This window comes from Berghia stephanieae, chromosome 3 (genome assembly GCF_034508935.2).
Source record: "Berghia stephanieae isolate SIO BIC M18660-M18661 chromosome 3, UCSD_Bste_1.3, whole genome shotgun sequence".
Classification (NCBI taxonomy): Eukaryota; Metazoa; Mollusca; class Gastropoda; order Nudibranchia; family Aeolidiidae; genus Berghia; species Berghia stephanieae.
The window spans coordinates 22,852,487-22,873,020 of NC_088362.1; the positions used below are offsets into that span (position 1 = coordinate 22,852,487).

Below are 20,534 nucleotides of genomic sequence, written 5' to 3' on the forward strand. Positions count from 1 at the left end.
TTATTAGTAGCATTCAGATACAATACAGTTCTTCCCAGTTTTTTTCTAAAACATCACACAGAATAGGAGGATCATGACATTGACCATGCATTTTACCGTCACATTTTCCTTCATAGCTGTATCCAGATGGACCACCAACTGGTATCGACGAGGGCTCTTACTCAAATTCTAATGGTGATGATGATGGTGACGATTCTGATGGTGATACCATTCCTGACAATGATGGTGCTGGGGTGGTTGGTCTTTTCCCAGTAATCAATCCGTACAATAATATATTTGGTAACTTTAGAGGGTAAGGAGGGAAATAAAATATTGCTACATCATCCTGCTTTTATTGATATAATTTTAAATGATTGATACATTCATATGGCATTAATTGATATTTGTTTTGTTTTTTTAATTAAAAAAAAAAAGTAATTTGTATAAAAATTGCAGTATTATGAGAATTACCAATTCCTGCTTATGATGAAGTACTAGTAATCAAAACAGATCTCTGTCTGTCATTCCTGTAAATGGTTAAAATGGTTCCAATAACACACAATTCTTCCTATTCTGATTCAATTTCAGAACTTTCATTCCTAGATGTAAACAGTGTCCTAACTATGTAGTCCCACCAGGAATTATACCTCAACGTCCACCACGTAAGAAAAATATTTGAATATAATTGGAAATTTAATGTTATAAATATGTTTTTATTTACAGTAGTGTGTTGTTTATTTAGTGACCAAATTGATCCATAGCTTGTTGCCAAGTACAAAATTATGCAGACTGATAATTGGACCATCATTTTGATTATCATTGCCTTTAATAAAGATTTAAAAAAAAACTGTTGACTCAACAGCGGCCAATGCAGAAGGTTAACACTGATCGTGTGTGAAAGTGTGCATCACAATAGCATGGTATTGCCAATTCATATGAATGTTTCTGGAAAACTCCAGTATGATTTGGAGAAATGGTTTAATTTGAATTTGTAAATTAAAGTTACCAGATAAAGAATAACACCTGATGAGTGGAGACTCCCCACCCCCTTACTCCAAGTTGAGGAAAGGTTTACCCGAGTTTGGGTTTTATATTGGCTCCCGTTTGGTGTATCCTACGGATCCCCAGATAATAAGTCACTCCCATTGTTGCTCTTTGTCCCTGCCATGGAATGAGCCCACTTAGTTTCCCCCATGTCCTGCTTTAGATCTTTTGCTGAGAGGGAGGTGAAATTATTGTCTTGCAGGTAATCTCTATAATATAGACTGTTATTACTAATTAATCATTTTAATTGTTATCGTAGTGTATTCCTTTAGTCAAAGATTGTATTTTTTTTTTTTTTTGGTGGGAGTCTCCAGTGTCCTCAAACTATAAAATCTCATAGATTGTTCTTGAGATCTAGTTCTTCTCCTGGTTCAAACCATCTTCTATTTTCTTTAGTGCTTGTAAATCCAGATGAAATCCGGATAAATAATCTTTTGATTTTCCCATCTTGTTTCTTTTTACTGGTGCTGATATTACATAGACGCGTTGGAAGCAGTGTAAAACTCCTCAAAGGCAAATGCTAAAAGAATTTCTTTTTTTTTTACTCATATTTGTGAATTCAGCCGACCCCAATGACGAAGATGCCAAGGTATTTCCCACAGCACCTGGATACATTTGTGGGGCAAGTCAGAACCATGTTCTGTGTCTTTGTTGTATGCAACCCATGCCTGATAGAAGGACAGAGTACATTGATGGAGGAACTCTCCCACCACAAAGTTGTGAGTGGGTCTTTTACAACTTGTATGACTTACTTATCTGAAGCGGATTATAATACAGTAAGGAAGAATGAGCATCAATATATGAGTCAGTGACAAAATGTATTGCATTTTGTTGTTGATTTGAAGAAAAAAATGTTACTATGTCACAATTCGTAATATATTTACAAGAAGTTATCAACATAATATAAAATTGCATAGAATTATTTTGATCAATATTTTGCTCTTTTGGAGTGAAACTTATCCTGAAAATCGCATTTTGAATTATGAAATTGAAGAAATTGATTATACTTTCCAAAACTGCAAAGCTCCTAGATTTGATATTTCTGTTCTTCATATTTCATTTCATTTTATTATTCCTACTCTTCTCCCCAGGTGCATTATGTTACCGGTCATTTTGCCATGCATATTGGGGTTGTGACAGTTTACGCTGTAACGGCTGTATGGGGAAGTTGAAAGGTGAAAATTTTAATGTCAATTTTTGATTGTGTAAAAATAATACATTTAAAAGTTTTCTATCAATCTTTAATCACAAAAGCATATCGACTCATGTCAAACCATAACAATTTTAAGTGTTCATTGTGATTGGTAAGAATTTGTCCATAAGAGAAAATCTGGATATGACGGTAAAACTTTATCTCAGTTTCTATAGTCTATAAAGATTCTCAACTGGTGGACCACTTGTCTCAAGCAAAGTTATAGGTGTCGATTTCAAATTTGGTCAAGGTTTTTTTCTGATGCATCTGTATAGTTGACAGTGATGTGATAGTTGGGGCACTTAGATCTGACCCTCTATGACACTCTCTGATTTTCGTCCCCGGACTTCTAAAAAACTTGAACAACCAATTGAAAATGAAATGTGGAGCATTTCAGATAATTCTTCCCATGGTGTGTTAAACCTATCACAAAACCATCAAATTGAGCCATTTTGGTTCAACCAGGTACAAAGATGCATTGCTCAAATTAAATGGATATTTTATCAGTGAAGCCTCATATATAAATACTGATGTTTCCTAGAATAATCAATATCTTAGCTGGACCGTCATAGGTAGAGAAAATTGTGCTCTTTATCGCCAGAAAACTAACTTTGTCTCAATGTTCAAAAAGACAAAACAAAATTATATCTATTTGTCTTTTTCAGATCTGAACTTTGGCAAAAGGTGTCTTACATCTATTATTTTAGACAATGGCTACGAATCTAAAGTGTTGAAGGTAGGTCTCTGTTACTTTTATAACATTTTTTTTTGGTCTAACTATGATTTACTCAAAGACAGGCACTGAATGCAATGCCATTAGAGTGATATAAATAAATATTTAGGCAGTATTATAGTAAAGGCAAGAAGCCATAATTTTTGTCTAGCATATTGAAATCTACGGAGAATTTTTAAAATAAATAATTATGTTACTCAGACCCCTTTAAGTTTATTTTTTAAAAACGATGGATTTTTTAAAAATCACATGAGATCTAGCTGCTTTCTTGATTTCTCATACAAATATTTTCTACAGCTCTTTCTCTCTATGTTATATATTATATTATTATATATCGTGATTTGGGGGAAAATATCTAGACCATTCTTAATTTCATATCTTGACAATTTACTTTTCCAATGCTACAGGATTATTTAACCAGTAAAGATATGTCAGTGAAAACCTTGTTGGGGGAATGTTTGGCCAAAGTGGTGACTGGAGAATATGCTTGTGTCAGTAAGTCAGGATTTTTAAATATTTTTTTTATCTCTTTGTAAAGCTTTTTTTTTTCTCATGAACTTATCAAGGGAAAAGACATTCAAAATCAAAATATTTCATTACTGATTAACATTGTTGAAATTTAAAGATTCTCATTGTTACCATATCCAAATTCGTCTGATAGCATTTGAAAAATTTTTAGCTCCCCACTCCCACCATTTGACTTTTCTTTTTTGGTGCAATAATGTATACAAGGTTTGTATCTAAATTCAACTGAAAAATGTCATAACAAAAGTTAAGTCAAATGCTATTATGTCTTTGCATATATATTTATTAATATTTAAAAAAAAATGATAGCCATTAGTAGTAAAGGGAATAAATGCTATCCTCCAGGAATTTCTTGTCATTAGATTTTAGCCAACATGTCACTTTCTCAATGAGATCCTCATTGTTCTTGAAGCACTGTCCAGACAAATGATGACTCAGTGATTATCCAAATAGGTGAAAATTTGAGAGAGTAAGGTCTGGATTGTGAAATTTCTTTGTGCTGCAAGGTCATGCCATTGACCAGACAACCTAATCATATTCGACTGAAGGTTCTTTTTTTCTTTTTTTTTGTTTGTTGTTGTTGACATTTTAAGTTATTCCAACTTTAGTTTCAAGTACGATCCTGCTATAAGCACGCTTAGGGCAAAAAACAGAAATTTTACCATGTAAATTTACCTCTTTACAATCACACTCACCTAAACCTACTCAGTTTTTAAGCATGTTAATCTTTCTTACCGGTTTCTAAGAAAATCTTAAACAGAGAGAAATAAACCAATGAAAATGGATTACAGAAACTTTTAATGTGCTCTGCGGATTTTTATTCACACCTTCCTTTTCAATTAATTTTCATCTCCTTTCTATTATTATCACCTCAGTGATGACAACGAACAAAGCACGTTGGTCATAAATTCTAGAGTGATAGCAATTGGCAGCTTTGGCAGAAACATGGCCCAGGACAGGATTAGGGACGATTGTGTGTGTGTGTGTGTGTGTGTGTGTGTAAGGGTGATTGCACACCTTTGTGGTATTGTCTGAATGTAACTAGATAGGACGTTGGCAATATAGCTGAGTTGGCAGAGTACGAGGACAATATTCACAAGTGGAAGTGGAAGGAAGAGTATTAGTAAAGATGAGGAGGAGGAGGAGGAGGAGAAAAATGAGAAATATATATCATATAGGTACTTAAATGACCTTTTAACTGTCCAGTGGCATTTTCAGGCCTGCAACCTAGTGCAACCAGTCTTGGAGGAAAAAGATATTTTGCCCATAATTGTAGCTTAGGGACATTGACTTAGCACAAGAAAAATAAGAACCTGCTTATAAGTACAGTCCGGCCGATTCCAGAGGACTGTGCATAAATTTTATAAATGGAACCCACTGTATACAATAGACTGTAGTCTGTGGGAGGCATCAGGTCAAATCAATTGATGGACATGCAATTTTGTTGTTTTCTAGAGAAGATTACCTTGCACATGATCAAGATTTGTCATCTAGTTTGGAACATTTTGAACAATTGATACACTCCAAAATCAATGAAATTTAGTTTGATGGTTTTCTTATCACCATAGAAATCTAACCAATATTAATAAAAGCATATCATGATTTAATGTGAAGTATTACCGTTATAACTGTTTTTGTTGTTGGCTAAAGAAGGGTTTTGAGCCAAAAATGTTCTGGCTAAAGTATTTTGTTAGTTTAATAAGATATTGACTTTTTGGTAGATACCAAGTACTGTTGCATTCACTGATGGTTCTGTAGATTTCAGTTGGAACAGTTACCTTTGTTTGTGTGACCTCTTTACAGATGAAAGTCGATGCATTCTTCCGGGATTTCTGGCCATTTCAAGTTTTAAAAAACAATCTAGAGCACACATTTGAACAATAACTTTGTTAAGTTCTTAGTAAGAATACTGCTATTGTGATTCAGACCTAATTCCCTTGGTTTTACTGAAGAGTCCCATTTTCGTATATATAATTAAAATACAATGAATGTATAGCCAACTTTAATTGCCAAGATAATAAGTAAAGTGAAAACCAATGATGTGTTAATAAACTTGGCATAAGTCGCTTTTGATATTTGATATTTGATATTATCACCACTCCTCTCCTGTGATATATTATTCTTTTTTCATATTTTCCCAACTTCATCAGAGATTTATCGATGAGTCACAAAGCTTTTAAATCATTTTGTACCCCCAGACCAAGAAAAACTGACCTTTGGCATCAACACCCCTCTGTGTTATGCTTGTGGCTTCACAATCTTCAAAGATTTGGCTTATTGCTATAGAAAAAATATTCCACAAAAAGACCTGCCTCGTAAGTAATTACATGCATTGCTTTCTGTATATTTGTTCCTTGTAAAAACTTTTAACCCTAATTGTTCATTTGATGACAGCTCACTTCTGATATTTCATTACTACAAATGAAATTATGTAGATAAATAGATTCAGTTCTAGTTCTTCTTCATAATATAAGTCATCTAACTCAAATTCATAATCATATTTCTTATCAAACAGTATATTTCAAATGGATCACGATTCATTTTTCATTGGGTTATAGTTGGAGCTGCCCTTCTGGATTCATTTCAAATACTCTGATACATTTGCATTTCATTTCTTTGTGCTGTTATTGCTGAGATCGTTATTCCTTTGGAATGACATTTCAAACTACGATCATATTGACAAAGATATTTATACTACTCATCTACCTCCAGTCCCAAACAAGCTATTAAGTGATTTACATTTCACTATGAACTGAATTTGTAGAAAATTTGATCTCAGTTGTACTTATGAAAATAACAAAAGTGAGCTGTCATGAAATGAACATAGCTGAAAATAGAAAAATGAAACTGGTCTTTACTACATTAAGGTTGGTTTTTATACAAACAATCCTCAGTAACAGAATTCCATAATTAGGAGGTAGATCACAGCTATACTGTACTAGAAAAAGTTAATTATTTGCTGAAATAGAGCTTAGGGGTAGATGTAATACGTAAGTAATTTTGCCATTTTATATTATACATATGATTATCTAGACAAGAAAGTTAGATCCATCTGTATTACTTAATTATTACTTTTGTTTATTTTATGATTTAAATCTTACATCCAAACGCAGAGGAAGTGACCAGAAGACCTGACTGTTACTGGGGTAAAAATTGTCGCACCCAGCGTAACAAACCAGAACATGCTGAGTAAGTCTTTTATCAATTAAAATATGTTTTCATTTGATTTAATATGTTGTGTTACAGTTTTGGAGGTTTAGTTTTACAGGCTTATTTTAATTACATAGGCCATCTGCATTTAAAGCATAACTGTGTTAATAAGCCGATTGAAGACAGTAAGCATTTGAGTGTATTATTCAAGGTGGATGTGATATGTCTGGATGAGACTTTTAAGTGATCTCAAACTAAGTACACTGATTGTGTGCTCTTAGAATCTTTGTCTTTTCTCCATTTGAACAATTCTCCTTTGTCTTACGTTATCTCGTGTATTTTTAATTAAAAATCTAGAATATCTTTGACCATCCCGTTTTCTTCCTTTTTATAGGTGCTGAAATGGCTTAAATGTGTCTCAAACATCATAAAATTCTTAAAAACAAAAAAACAATTTTATGAAACGATTGAATTTCAAAAAGTAGAAGCAAAACAAAGCCTATTTAGAGATAATATTCTTTGTGTATAATAGTAAAAATTACTTCCCATATAACTTTCCTCATTTACTTTGTTTTCACAACTTTTACTTCACATTCTCTATTTTTTTTTTATTTTCAGGAGGTTTAATCACATCTGCGAGCAAATAAGGACAGCATAAATGAACTCAATCAATTATCCAAAACTATTGGATGTATAGAACCTATTCAAACTTAGGTACTTTGTAGTAATTAATTATGGTCAGAGAAAGCAAAATATTTCATATTTTAATATGAATATGATGTGAAGACAAAAGAAAAAAAACCCCCATGATGTTTTGAAAATTAGTATAAACAGGGAAACATCTGTCTTAATTTTCTTTCCTTATTCTTGAATAATACATCCACAGATTGTGTTTTTGATACTATGAATACAGTCATGTCTCCCCAATAAGAATTCTGTATGGGTACTTATTTTTATATGTTTATTTGAACTGGTTATTCGCGATTCTAAACTAAACCCCTAATTTGGGAATAAACTACTATTAGTGCATGCTTCCATAATCCCTATGCTCAATCTCGAAACAACCCTCTTTTGGCTAACTGACCAACCAAATAACTATTGGGTGAGCTCTAAGCCTTTGCATAAACGTTGACCGAGGGCCTATGAATCCCTTGTCATCCCATCATGCACCTGCTGTCCAATGATTGTGTAAGTGTAATGTTTCCATAGGCATCTAGAAGAAAGTAGGCCAAAATAACAAAAAACAAAACGCTGATTCAAACAGGGACCAAAAGTGCTGCCTAGGCAAGAGCAATCAATCTTTCATAATTAACCGAAAAATGCCTGTAAAATCCGCGTTTTTTATGCTATCAACAAAATTCTTGCATGTGTTCATACCTTGACTTGTCCTTCATTTCTCTACGTAACAGCCAAGTCTGTCGACACACTTCTGCCAACGCCGCACCATGGAATAGATACCCTCTCGGAAGAAATTTCCGTCAAGGTTTTGTAGCCATTTCCGCACATGGTCAACAAGCTCTTCATCGACATCAAAGCGCTTTCCTGCCAGCTCACGTTTCAGTGGCCCAAAGAGGTGATAATCAGATGGTGCGAGGTCTGGACTGTGTGGTGGGTGTGGCAAAATCTCCCATCCATATTTCTCTAGCCAACCTTGCGTCACTCGTGCTGTGTGGGGTGTAGCGTTGTCGTGTTGCAAAATAACCCCGTTGGTCAACTGCCCTGGGCGCTTTCTGCGAATGGCCTCCCTAAGCTTGTCAAGAGTTTGGCAGTACCTTGCAGCATTGATTGTTTCTCCAGGTTGTAAGGTTTCGAACAGAATAACACCACGACTGTCCCAGAAAACATTTCCATTATTCTCTTTGCTGACCGCATGACTTTGAATTTCTTTGCGACAGGTGAGGATGGATGTTTCCATGTCATCGAATCTTGCTTTGTTTCTGGGGTGCAATGGTGCAACCAAGTCTCATCACCGGTGACTATGCTGTCAAGAAAAGTCACATCGTACCCTAGAAAGTCTCCGCCGGCGTTGGCAGTATGCCCGTGAACCCTGCGTGAGCTCTTGCTTCTTCTCAAAAGTTCCCTTTATGATTGTCTGTCAATTGCTTAGGAACCCATCTTGCACTGACTTTTCTGTAGCCAAGTTCATCAAATACAATTCTACGAGCAGAAGTTTCCGAAATTTCAAGACTGCTTGCGATTTCATGAAGTTTCAACCTCCTGTCTTGACGAATAAGCTCATCAACTCGCTTCACATTGTCTTCTGACGTCGCAGTCATTGAACGCCCTCTCCCTTCCCTGTCTGTCAAGTCGGAATGGTCGGCTTCAAACAAATTACACCAGTGATAGACTTGTGTACGGCTTATAACATGCTCACCATATACACTCTGAAGTTCTTTATGAATTTCGGTAGGATTCAGACTTTTGGCGTTCAAAAAACATATGACTGCTCTGATTTCCTCCTTTGACCAAGTTTCAAGGTGGGTCGCCATCTTTAAAATCGTCTAGAAATTCATTGTGCAAAATGATGCACTTCATAATTTCTGGGAATATCCGTAAGGAAAAAAGGAATATCATGTCGTTTACAGAATTAAAAAATCTCCACTGGTTGCTGAGCAATGGGCATTTTTCGGTTATTTCTGAAAGAGCCCTCGTAGTTTGTAATTATTTATAGTTTGTATTTTGTATCTTGACAATAGAAAAGGACCTTTTCAATGGGCGAGAGGGGGGGGGGGGTATGCAGCTAGATGAAAATACATATAAATATCAATTAAATAGATATATGCCTAATACAAGACAAACATCTTCATCTTCATCATCATCCATCATCATCGTCGTCGTCGTCATTACTATATTTGTTCGGTGATTTAATGTCCAAAAATGTCCTTACAGGATTGGTTTTAAGATCAAGTGGGCTACCCTGTATTATATATAAAAAAGGTGACATTTGGATGTCATTTTTAAATTATATTATTAGACATCTTTTGATCATTTGATTACAATGAAATCCTTATAAATCCAACACCTTCAGACCAGAAATTTTGATTGACTTTAAGCAAAGCTGATTTTATCCATTTTCAATGGAACGTTTTAAGATAAAGAACAGAAAATTTAAGGCCATTGAGAGGTGTTGATTTTATGAGGATTCCACTGTATAAGTACAGTGGAAACGTGATATAACAGGGATGGTGGGATCAGAGCAAAAGTCCTGTTATAGGCGATCCCTGTTACATCAGAAATACAAGGGAAATAAGCACATAATTGACTTTTTCAAGTGATCTAATACTTCGATTACCTCCCTTGTCAAAAAAACTGAATTCGACAGGGATTGTGCGCAATGTAAATTATAATACATGTATAGATCTAGATAATACTTTTTCTTCTTCTTTTTTTACCTTTTTAAATTTATTTCAAACTTTATTATTCATCAAAGACAAGTGGGAACCAGTTGGCTTCAGGGATGTGCCCCCCACCCTCCTTAGTCAGACAAAAATTGTTAAAAATGAACATAATATTATATTATTATTATTTAAAAGGGGAAATTGAATGGGACCTTATCATAGTCATTGTTCTTTAAAGAAATCCTTGATTGAAGTCTGTCTTGACTTCCTGATGACAGTGTCTTCAACAAAGTTTTCCTTCTTGATTGTTCCCGTGTGAAAAGGCATTGTCCCTGTTATAGCCGATTTGGTTCAAGTGAGGCCATGCTATAACCGATAATTTTTAATAGAGACAAAGAGAGGTAAAAAACAAATCCTGTTATACCCGATCCCTGTTATAACCGGGCCTGTTATAAATGGTTTCCACTGTATAAGGTTTTACCAGTGATGATGGTTGCCCTCAGGAGGAATTTCCTCCTCTGAAAAAATTACATTTCCACCTGTGAAGTTTCTGCTTGTAACCCAGGCTAAGTAGAACAAGTATAGCCGAAACCATCAACATCAAGAAAGGATAGAGAAGGACGAGTAGAATGATTAGTCGTGTTGACCCTTATTCTTTTAACTCTTTCAAGTCAATTTAAAGACTGAACTGTTTAAAATAGCCTTTACTTAATTTAGTTTATTGTTCTTCAAACTAAGCTTTCAGTGCTGTAGTGTTTATTTTATTTTCCCTTTGTGAGTTCGTGTTTTATTGTAAAGTGCCTTAGAGCATGAATTCATGGAATTTGTGCGCTATATAAGTGATTTGTTATAATTATTGTTATTATTCAGATGAGAATAGTAGAAGAAATCCACTGTAGGTTTCCCTCCAGACCAGGGCCAATACACTGAGATTAAACTTGATAGAGAAGTGGAGAAGATAGTGGACTGTGCCTCACGTAATGACTATGATAGTAAAGAAATAATAATTAAAGGAAATCAAATGTAATGACAACTATATATGAGCCAAGGTCAAAAGGTGCCCGTCTGATACCAGTGTTAAGAAAATTTGATTTTTACTTAATTATGGGCGGTTTTCATTAGGTTAATGCTTGTAATCAATTGATAATATGAAGAAGAGATAAAATGAGGTAGCTCAACATACTCTGTTCAATAGGATATGAAATAAACAACTTAAAAGTGAAATTTGAATGCTGTTTGGCATGTGCTTAAAACGAGGTCAACGCATCACCTTTTTAGAAAGCATGTAGAAATTAAATGTGATGTTTTAGCTCACATGATTGAAATTTGACTAATAGTATAAAGTCAAAATTTACTTTTAAACGCAATTGCAGTATATTACATATCTGATTAAGTTTCATATAGAGTTCTTAAAAAGTTGGTATTGATTGTGACCTTTGGTGTCATCAAACACAGCACAATACTAAGACTCGACACGAAACTTTAAAGTTCATATTTAACGGTTATAACATGTTTTATTATGAGAAAAAAGCATAGATTTTCCTTCTGAACTCAAATCTTGGAGTAAATATATTCCGTTTTGCTGATATCGAGGTTTATTGGTTTTGGTGTCATTTGTCACAAGCAACATGGCATGCGTGAACACGTGGAAGTTTGTTTCGTTAAATGGCGATTCGCAATTTTGATCCACCCTTCTTACCAGCCTTTGAAGTGCAGCACTTTCAGTTGCCTTTCCAGCGTGGCTCCATGCAGAAAAGGTAAGTTGAACTTTGGTGTCATCGCTATTTTACATTGTCACAAGCAACACTTGATATTGGATATTACAAAGTGCCACCAACAAATTATGTTTTCATTTGTTATTCTATTTACAAATATGATATTATGACATCTCAATTGAGACTGTGATTCTGACACAATTAATCATTTTCTTGTAATTCTAATTTTTTATGTTTCAGGGTTGTATGAATCAAGAAAAAGACAAAACTCAAGCTTTTGACGAATCCAGATAAATAGAAGGGTTGTCAAGAAATTTGCTTTGTTTTACTATTAACACACTAAATTACTACAAACAAGCAGATTTGAGCAGTAGGGTGATGTCATCGTCTGGTTACATGAATTCATTACCATGACTGATATTTATCTAGAGTTTGTGTGACTTCTGGTACTTTTTGTGACCATTGGTGTCATTGGTTAAAATGTCACAGTTGACACTTAAGTTTGAAGTTTCTAATGTATTTCTGTTTTCATGTTCTTCAAAGCTTGAAATGTCATTGAATTCCATTTTAACAGACTGTATTAGATTTGTACAGTTGCTATTCTTGATTTATTGAGGCAAAATTGCGTTCTAGTGCCGATTTTGACCCAAGTAATACATAGCAACAATGGTATTACTAGTTTCTAAGTATATTTCCAATTTGAAAGTATTAAGTTTCTTCACATATTATTGAATTTCATTTTAGCATAATTGACTGTTGGCTTGGATGGTCATCTGATTTGCGGTTATTATGCTTTTTTTGACTGAAAATAATGATATAGTATGGACGAAAGTGTGAGTTGGTGTTCCTTGTACATAAGTATAAGTAATGGTGTCACCGGTCTTATGTCACAAGTCACATTCAGATGCTCTATTTTCCATGTATATTTCTATTTTTGAAGTCTTTGGTTTCTGAAATATTATTAAATTCCATATTTACCTGAGGTTATTACACTGGTTTGACTGAAATTAATGATATATTGTCGAAATTGCAATTTGGTATTGCCATAAGTAATGGTGTCATCGGTCTAATGTCACAAGTGACACAATGTCGCTAAATAAGATATCGATGGACCGTTGATCAAACCTCTTAAGTAGCGTTTTTGCCAATCCGCTGATCTAACCTCTGATGTCAACTTCAGAGATAAGCGCACCCTCTTATTCTTTAGTCTCAAGATGATCAAACCTCTGATGTTAGTTCAGAGTTCAAGGGAGACGGAGAAGTACTTTCAAGCAATCAAAAACACGTCATGTAAATTGTTTTCGTGGATTAGAAAGAATGATTGTGTTTTTAACTACAAAATCAATATTTCATTTTACTGTTAATAGGGTTGTATTGACATTGGACTCTATAATTTTGAGCATCCATAAATATCACAGCTGCTAAATAATTGTCAATTTCTAAAGTCACGATGCGACTGAACTTCAAGCCTATTATCTCCCGGTTATGCATTACTAGTAAATATAATGTACGAAATAATGATTGGGTATTTAAAAAGATAATACGCGGATCACCTGTTCTCCCTATCTCTATTAATGTGTAACAAAGCTCGATCATGACAATCACCCTATTAAATCACATGTCATGTCCACCTGATGCCATCCTGATATCATACCACCATTTAAACCGCTACCCATCCTGTCCAACAAACAACAAAGATCTTTTGATTTATTTTTAAAAAAAAAAGAAAAAGAAAAAGCTAAACAAACAAAAAACAACAAAACTAAAAAAAACAAAAAACATTGAGCATTTATATAGCGCAATATCCAGTAAACGCGGTCAGGGCACTTTGCAAAGGTTCCCTATATATATTAATTGTATATGCATTGAAAAAAAATCATGAACAAACTAAAAGGAAATAACAATTTTATCTTAATCTTTAAAGTTTATTTAAATTTTTAAAAAATATTAATTTTCATCTCCTACATCCGTATGATGATGATGATGATGATGATGATGATGATGATGATGATGATGATGATGATTGCCGCCATGCAATACAAAGTATTAAGAAACGTGTTGCAGCTCTCCTCTATCTCAAAACCCGTTGTTCAAACCTCGGAAGTGACATCGGAGGATTGATCGTCGTGAAAACGCCGGGCGCGACTCTGATGTCGACATCAGAGCTTTGATCAACGGATTCACGAAAACGCTACTTCAGAGGTTTGATCATCGGACCGTCGATATGCTTTGGTCACATTATTTCCCAACATTTTATTCCAAAAGTTTCTGAACATTGCTGGTAATAAGCATATGCAATATTGTTGTTGTTGTTAATGTACAATCATTTTTATGAAATAATATATTTGCATTCTATGTTGCTTGTGACCGATGACACCAAAAAGCAACCTTTTCTCCAATAGTTGGTAACACTATTGTACTATGATTGTTGTTGATTGTGTCTTTTTGTTTTTACTTACTAAATAAAGTTTGATACTTAACAAAAATCATTTGGTTATTGCGCTTTTTGTCTCATTTTGGTGTCACCGGTTACATGTGACACCAGCAACCTATAGGCATTGTTGACGTTATTTTGCTGCGTTTGACCGTAAAGTTATCTAAAGGGCCTTTGATTCATGAAGTACGGGGTTTTTGCTACATATATAGAAACATAAATGGACTATTATGTCACTTTTATTTTGAGAAAAAAAATTGGCACCTTTTGACCTTGGCTCATATTTATTACAAAAAAACTAATTAACAAACCAAAACACAATTAGAATGACACAGCTCTACTTATCATTCCTCCTTCGCTTGTCTCTCTCCTATCATCCACAAATATGAACATCACAGCACAGATAAATAATTGAATCAAAACAGAACGGCTGGTTGTAGTGTGGTGTCTGGTAAAAGTAAAATCTCTTCTTCTCCATCCCCCCTCTGACTCCTTGTGTATTGCTTTTATAGTGATTGTTTGAACCCCTGATTGGGTGGTCGAGGAGTTCATAAAAACTAATAATGAATGACCTGAGTTTGATATGAATTTTTTTGGATTCGTGGATAGCTCATACGGTAGAGTCACGCTCTCACCGGCCAGGTTGTCGTACCAATAAGATCGCGGGTTCAAACCCCATCACCGCCGCAAACATTTTTTATTCTCTATTGTCTTCTGGCACTTTTCTACTCACTTCATCTCTTGTTGTTACCATCATAAAAACTAGCAGCCCAGGGGGTAATCGGTCAGCTCCGGACTCGATTGGGTGAAATCATAGCAACAAGACTTGGACATAACACCCCAATCACATTTACTAACAGTAACAGTGAGAGACTTAATGTGCGAAGGAACAAATAGGTGCAGTTTCCCACTCTCCAGAAATTAGTTATAGTATCGATAATAATTTATCATCTCAGTTGCTCTAAAAGTGGGGTTAGTACAGTAAAAATGGGGCTTAAAGGCAATCGTTAAAAATGTTTGCCTTTTCTTTACTTTTTGTTACCATCAGCACTGTTTTAAATAATAACCACTGACGTTGTGTGCTGTACAGTAGGTTGGCTAGGACTTTAAAAATAAAAGAAGAGAGAGAGAGAGTGAGCGAAAGTGAACTTATAAGTAATAAGAAACGGGACAACTCACTTGTCATAAATACCGTCCTTATGTAGTTATGCGGTTGGGGGGGGGGGGGGGGGGGGGGGGGGGGGGGGGGGGGGCAAGTTTGACGGGGAAAAAAAAAAGAAAGAAATTCCTGTGGATATAGATTTATTTTAATATTGCTTTTTTTGTTTTGTTTATATCATATGAAATGACCATTGTATTATTAACTGTTTCCACCATTTTCTATGGATATATTATGTCATCATTTGTTCATTGCATTTGATATAATTTGATTGTTTTATTGTCATGTTCGTTTTATTTGTGGTTTGTTTTGTCTTTTGAAGAAGGAGGGGAGGGGGGGGGGAGATAACATTATTGATAAAGCGATTTTTTATTTTCAGCACCAATGTTTATATTTTAAATTATTTTAATAATGTATTATTATTATTATGAATAAACTTTATTCAAAGTTGTTACAAACTTTACTTCTGGGTGGGGTTCCTTACCTTCCATAGTGGACAGGGTTGCACTATTGTGTCTTCTATCCCTCTTTATCTGTTTTCCATCATGCTTTCTATCTTTGTCTTGGAATGCGATTGCTTGGTTTTGTCCAGGCCCTGGCTGGGAGGGAGACAGCCAAATGTTTAGTTTGAGTTTTGGAAGATGAATTTTTTTTTCCTTGTAAATCATCTCTATGTTATGCACTGTATTGTTTTGTTTACATATTATATTTGATTTGTAAACATTTGAGTGTATCCCTCTTAGTTGGGACCTGTGCTTGTGTCTGGATAAGACTTTTAGGTGATCTCAATCCTACTTTGATTGTGTGCTCTTGGAATCACATCTGTTCCCTATTTGAACCAATTCCCCTTTGCCATACCTTTTCTTGGGTGCTTTAATGTAATTCTAGAACTTTTAACTATCCCATGTTCTTCCTTTTTACTGGCGCTGATATGACCTTAATGTGTTGCAAGCGCCGTAAAACCCTCACAAACAAAACATCGGGGCTACTTGTTTGTTCTCCTATCTATCTATCTATATTTGTAACATGTTTTTTACGATGTTTTCTGTCCCTGAGTGAGACAAAGGTGCAGCGCTAAACTATCGACCAAATTGCTAACGTGATGTAAACTTCTGAAGCACATCAATTACCAAACACGTTGAGTCAAATAACATCTTAAACGATGCACAACACGGGTCCCGCAAGTAGCGCTCCTCCAAACCTCAATTAATCTCACTAATTCACGACCTCTCATCAGCAGAACCAGACAAAGGTGGACCACGAACTGACATAATCTTCCTCAATTTGCTATGGCATAATTTGAGAAAGATCCCCACCAAAGACTTATTCAGGAACTAACAATGTGGATATTAAGACTAAAAGCACCAGCGGGTGGTTGGATGGGAGCATCACCCTTGAATCATATACCTATGATGTTCGCATGGGTGTACGATCCGATAGTGATGTCGTTTCTTCTTCTCTTTACTAGCCTATCCTGCTTCTTTGGTTTGTGATTGTATTTTTGACAGGGGATATTTTTTTTCTGTAAATCTTCTGCCTGTTTGTTCTTGGTTATTTATAATTTAGCTTATGATATCTTTAGGTTATGATTTTGATTTACATTTGGACTATTTTTGTTAGATTGCTTGTTTTTTTGTTTCAGCGGTCTCTCATATAACCTCAATTGTGTTGGAAGAGACCTAAAGCAACAAACAAACAAAAAAACTAAAAGCACCACAGATTGCCGCTTCTTTTTTTTTTTTTTTTTTTTGTCCTTGGAAGAACACGTCTTAGTAAACGGTGAAATGTTTGGCATAGGCAGTGCGACAAAGGTCAATACTTGACCCGACATTGTTTTTGATATATTATTATCTCGACGACCTCCCTGACAACAAAAGATCCAAAATTAAACTAGTTGCAGATGATACCGCATTTTAAGCAAGGGGCATACGTGTATTAGTAAAGAAGACGACTTTACAATTTTTAAACAATGGCTTCGCACGCTGGGAACAATGGGGAAACAAAAATGACGGATGCGAGTCAATGAATCAAAATATGTCCGTCCTATCAATGACAAATTATAAAGAAGTCAAAACTATAACATCAAATACACGTGCCACGGATAACAGCTAAGGGCTAAGCCACACCGAGACTGACTCGACGACCCGGCACTGCCGTCTTCCGGATAATGACGTCGAGCACGGACAAAATACTAAGAATAAAGAGAAGAGCCACTAGACCTACCCATACCAAACATCGGACGTCCTCTGTCGTTTTTTTTTTTTTTTTCGAGCTTAGTATGTAGGTCTTGCGGCTCTTTTCTTTATTTTTAGTATTTTGTCCGTGCCCGACGTCTTATCCGGAAGGCAGCAGAGGACGGCAGTGCCGGGTCGTCGGAGTAGTATTAGTAGTATCGTTCGGCTACACTTCTATGTTCAAGGTATCAATCCGGGTTCGGAAGTCATCATCACATTTGTTGATGGTTTCAAATCCCCCTTCAAGTTTTGTCTCTGGGCAATCTAATACGAGGTGGTTTGCATCTTGTGGGGCTTAGTTGCACTTTGGGGGCATGTTGGTGATTCTTGGAGCCCCCTTTTGTGCATGTTGACAGCTGTTCTTGTATGTTTTGACCGTAGTCTATTTGCAGCTACCCAGTATTTTCTTGGTTGATCCTGTAGACCTGGGAGACTTTTACAGTGATCTTCAATTAGTTCCCCTCCTGTTGGTTTATTCCTTTTCCATTCCTCGCACCAGGCTTCTTGCGTGTTGTAGTTTTCTTTCTTTGATAGAAAGGTGAACGAGATTTTAGTCTTGATGTTGGGGGCGCAGTTTTGTATATGGTTTGCAGAGTAGTTCCACTATCATCTTCAGCTCTGGATATCCATTTCTGTGTTGCATCCTCTCTCCTCAAGTGGGGTGGTGCTATAGCGCTCATAACTGGCAGCCATTGTGTTGGAGATTTATTTCAGGCATCCAGTTACTATTCGCATCGAGTCTCTTAGTTTCGCATCAACAAGGTTTGTATGGGCACTTCTCGTCCAAACAGGAGCACAATATTCTGCCACACTGTAGCAAAGGGCCAGGGTTGATGTTCTGAGAAGAGTTTGCGATGCTCTCCATGTTGTTCCTGTCAGTTTTCTGAGTAGACAGTTTCGTTTCCCTATCTTTCTTGCTGTACCCTCAAGATGGGTTCTATAGGTCAGCCGTCTATCCAGTGTCACTCCGAGGTATATTGGATTTTGATCAGTTGGTAGTGTTGTGTAATCAATCTTGATCATCAGTTTTCGTTTTGATTCCCAGTTGTTAAGATGAAATGCAGTTGCAACTGTTTTTGTCGTATTCATTTTTAAATACCATCTGTCAAAATACCTTTTCATGGCCGTGGTGTCTTTGCTAAGCGTTGTTTCTATAGATAGTATGCGCTTGGCTAAGAAGCTCATAACATTGCCATCGGAAGTATAACGGACCAACACACAAAACTACGTGTAACCTAGAACGTTTATAGCCTGGTTAATACAGATTAGTGCGAATTACTCATAAACGCGGATGGCAAAAACAATAATAAAGACCAGAGTGACGTCAACTTCATTCTATCTATATCTTCCCAGTTTCTTGATTGGTATGCTAAGGCCGAGTCATCTGCATATCCTAGTTTTGTGGAAGTTGTTTGAGGCACGTCGCTTATGTAGACGTTAAACAAAGCTGGTGCTAAAACTGAACCTTGTGGTACTCCATTTTTTATTCTTCTGACTTTGCTGGTGTTGCCACCAAGTACCACATCGAAATTTCTTGGTCCTGTCATGTATGAGAGCAGTTTCAAGATTTTTCTGCATGGGATTATTTTTGCAAGTTTCAGTATCAAGCCACCAGTCCACACTGTGCCATACGCAGCAGAGAGATCAATAAACACTGTGCCTGTTTTTAATTTCTTTTCAAATCCATTTTCAATTAAGGAGGTGAGGGCAAGGACCTGCTCGGTTGTGCATCTATTTCGTTGAAACCCTGCCTGTTCAATTGAGATTATAGGATTCAAGTAAGGGGTTATTCTTGTTAATATTATTTTTTTCTAGTAGTTTGTAGAGGCAACATAGTAGAGAGATGGGTCTATAGCTAGATGGCTCTGTTGCTGGTTTTCCTGGTTTGAGGATGGCTATAACTCTAGCATGTTTCCATGTTTGTGGGTATCTTCCTTTGTCAAGTATGTCAGACATTACGGCAGCCAACCAGTTCTTTGCGTTGTGTCCAAGGTGTGTTATCATACCTGGATATATGCCATTGATCCCTGCTGCTTTCCCATTCTTCATACTTTTGATACCTTCATGTATTTCTTCGTGACTGATTGGGAAGGTCCACATTGAGCCAGATGATTGGAGAGAGTCAAGAGTTTTTCTGTATTCCTTGCGGATATTTCTTTCGAACATCTGATCTGGAACGTGTTGTCCGCGTTGCTTAATTTCTTGTGCCACAGTATCTGCAGACACGAGTGGAGCGGTTTTGGTTCCGTTGTTTTCAGGGTTAAGTTTCCTAATCAGTTGCCAAGCATGTGGACTCGAGTGTCTCATATCCAAGTTTGCTACTGTGTCAATCCATCTTTGTCTTCTGTCCTCTTGAAGGGTATTTAATAGCTGTTCTGCCACATCCTGGTCTTGGGTTTTTTCATATTGTTCGAGAAGTTTTTCACTCGCATCTCAGCATGGAATGTGCCACTGTCTGACTCCTCTTGGGATGTATTTTTTTTAGCACTTGTCGGTATCAGTTTGCTAAATCTCTGTATGTTATCAGCCGATGATGGAATTCTTGGGCATACTTTCTCTATGTATGACGTGTACTCCTCCCAGTTTGCTTTTTTGAAGTTCCACCCTGGTTTGGGAATAGCTTCCGTTCTGGCGATTTCTATTCCAGTTGTTATGACAACAGGCCTATGTTGGCTATTTGGAAATGCTCCAAGGACTTCTCTAGCTGCTTCAAGTGGTTTGTGATTCTTGTCTTTCGTCACAAGTGCCAGGTCATGGGTGTATTCTTTCTTCCAGCGAGCTGATCTGAAAGTTCCATAGCTATTTGGGGTGTAAAGAAGATAAGCATCGACTTGGTTTATCCATGCCTGTAGTTCGATGCCTGGTGGGTTGGCTTCTTTGTATCCCCAGTTATTGTGGTGGCTATTAAAATCTCCAATAATCAGTGCAGGATGTTGCAGATGTTGTTTTGGAGGTTCAGACCATTTGATCGACGGAGGTTTGTAGATGTTCGTGATCTCCAGGTTCCCAACTTTCATTGTGCTTCTCTGTG

The 20,534-nt window shown here is 36.1% G+C and overlaps 1 protein-coding gene across 1 annotated transcript in view; it reads left to right on the plus strand.

Moving 5' to 3' along the window:
• Positions 1 to 13,455, plus strand: part of LOC144967354 (E3 ubiquitin-protein ligase CHFR-like) — a 27,546-nt gene extending 14,091 nt beyond the window's left edge. Inside the window, exons 12-20 of the mRNA XM_078904461.1 lie at positions 117 to 292; positions 568 to 641; positions 1,587 to 1,742; positions 2,115 to 2,198; positions 2,881 to 2,951; positions 3,356 to 3,443; positions 5,672 to 5,788; positions 6,587 to 6,662; positions 7,242 to 13,455. Of these exons, the coding sequence (XP_078760587.1) occupies positions 117 to 292; positions 568 to 641; positions 1,587 to 1,742; positions 2,115 to 2,198; positions 2,881 to 2,951; positions 3,356 to 3,443; positions 5,672 to 5,788; positions 6,587 to 6,662; positions 7,242 to 7,281 (882 nt within the window). The 3' untranslated portion in view covers positions 7,282 to 13,455. The remainder of the gene's footprint in view (positions 1 to 116; positions 293 to 567; positions 642 to 1,586; positions 1,743 to 2,114; positions 2,199 to 2,880; positions 2,952 to 3,355; positions 3,444 to 5,671; positions 5,789 to 6,586; positions 6,663 to 7,241) is intronic.
• Positions 13,456 to 20,534: the final 7,079 nt, after the last annotated feature.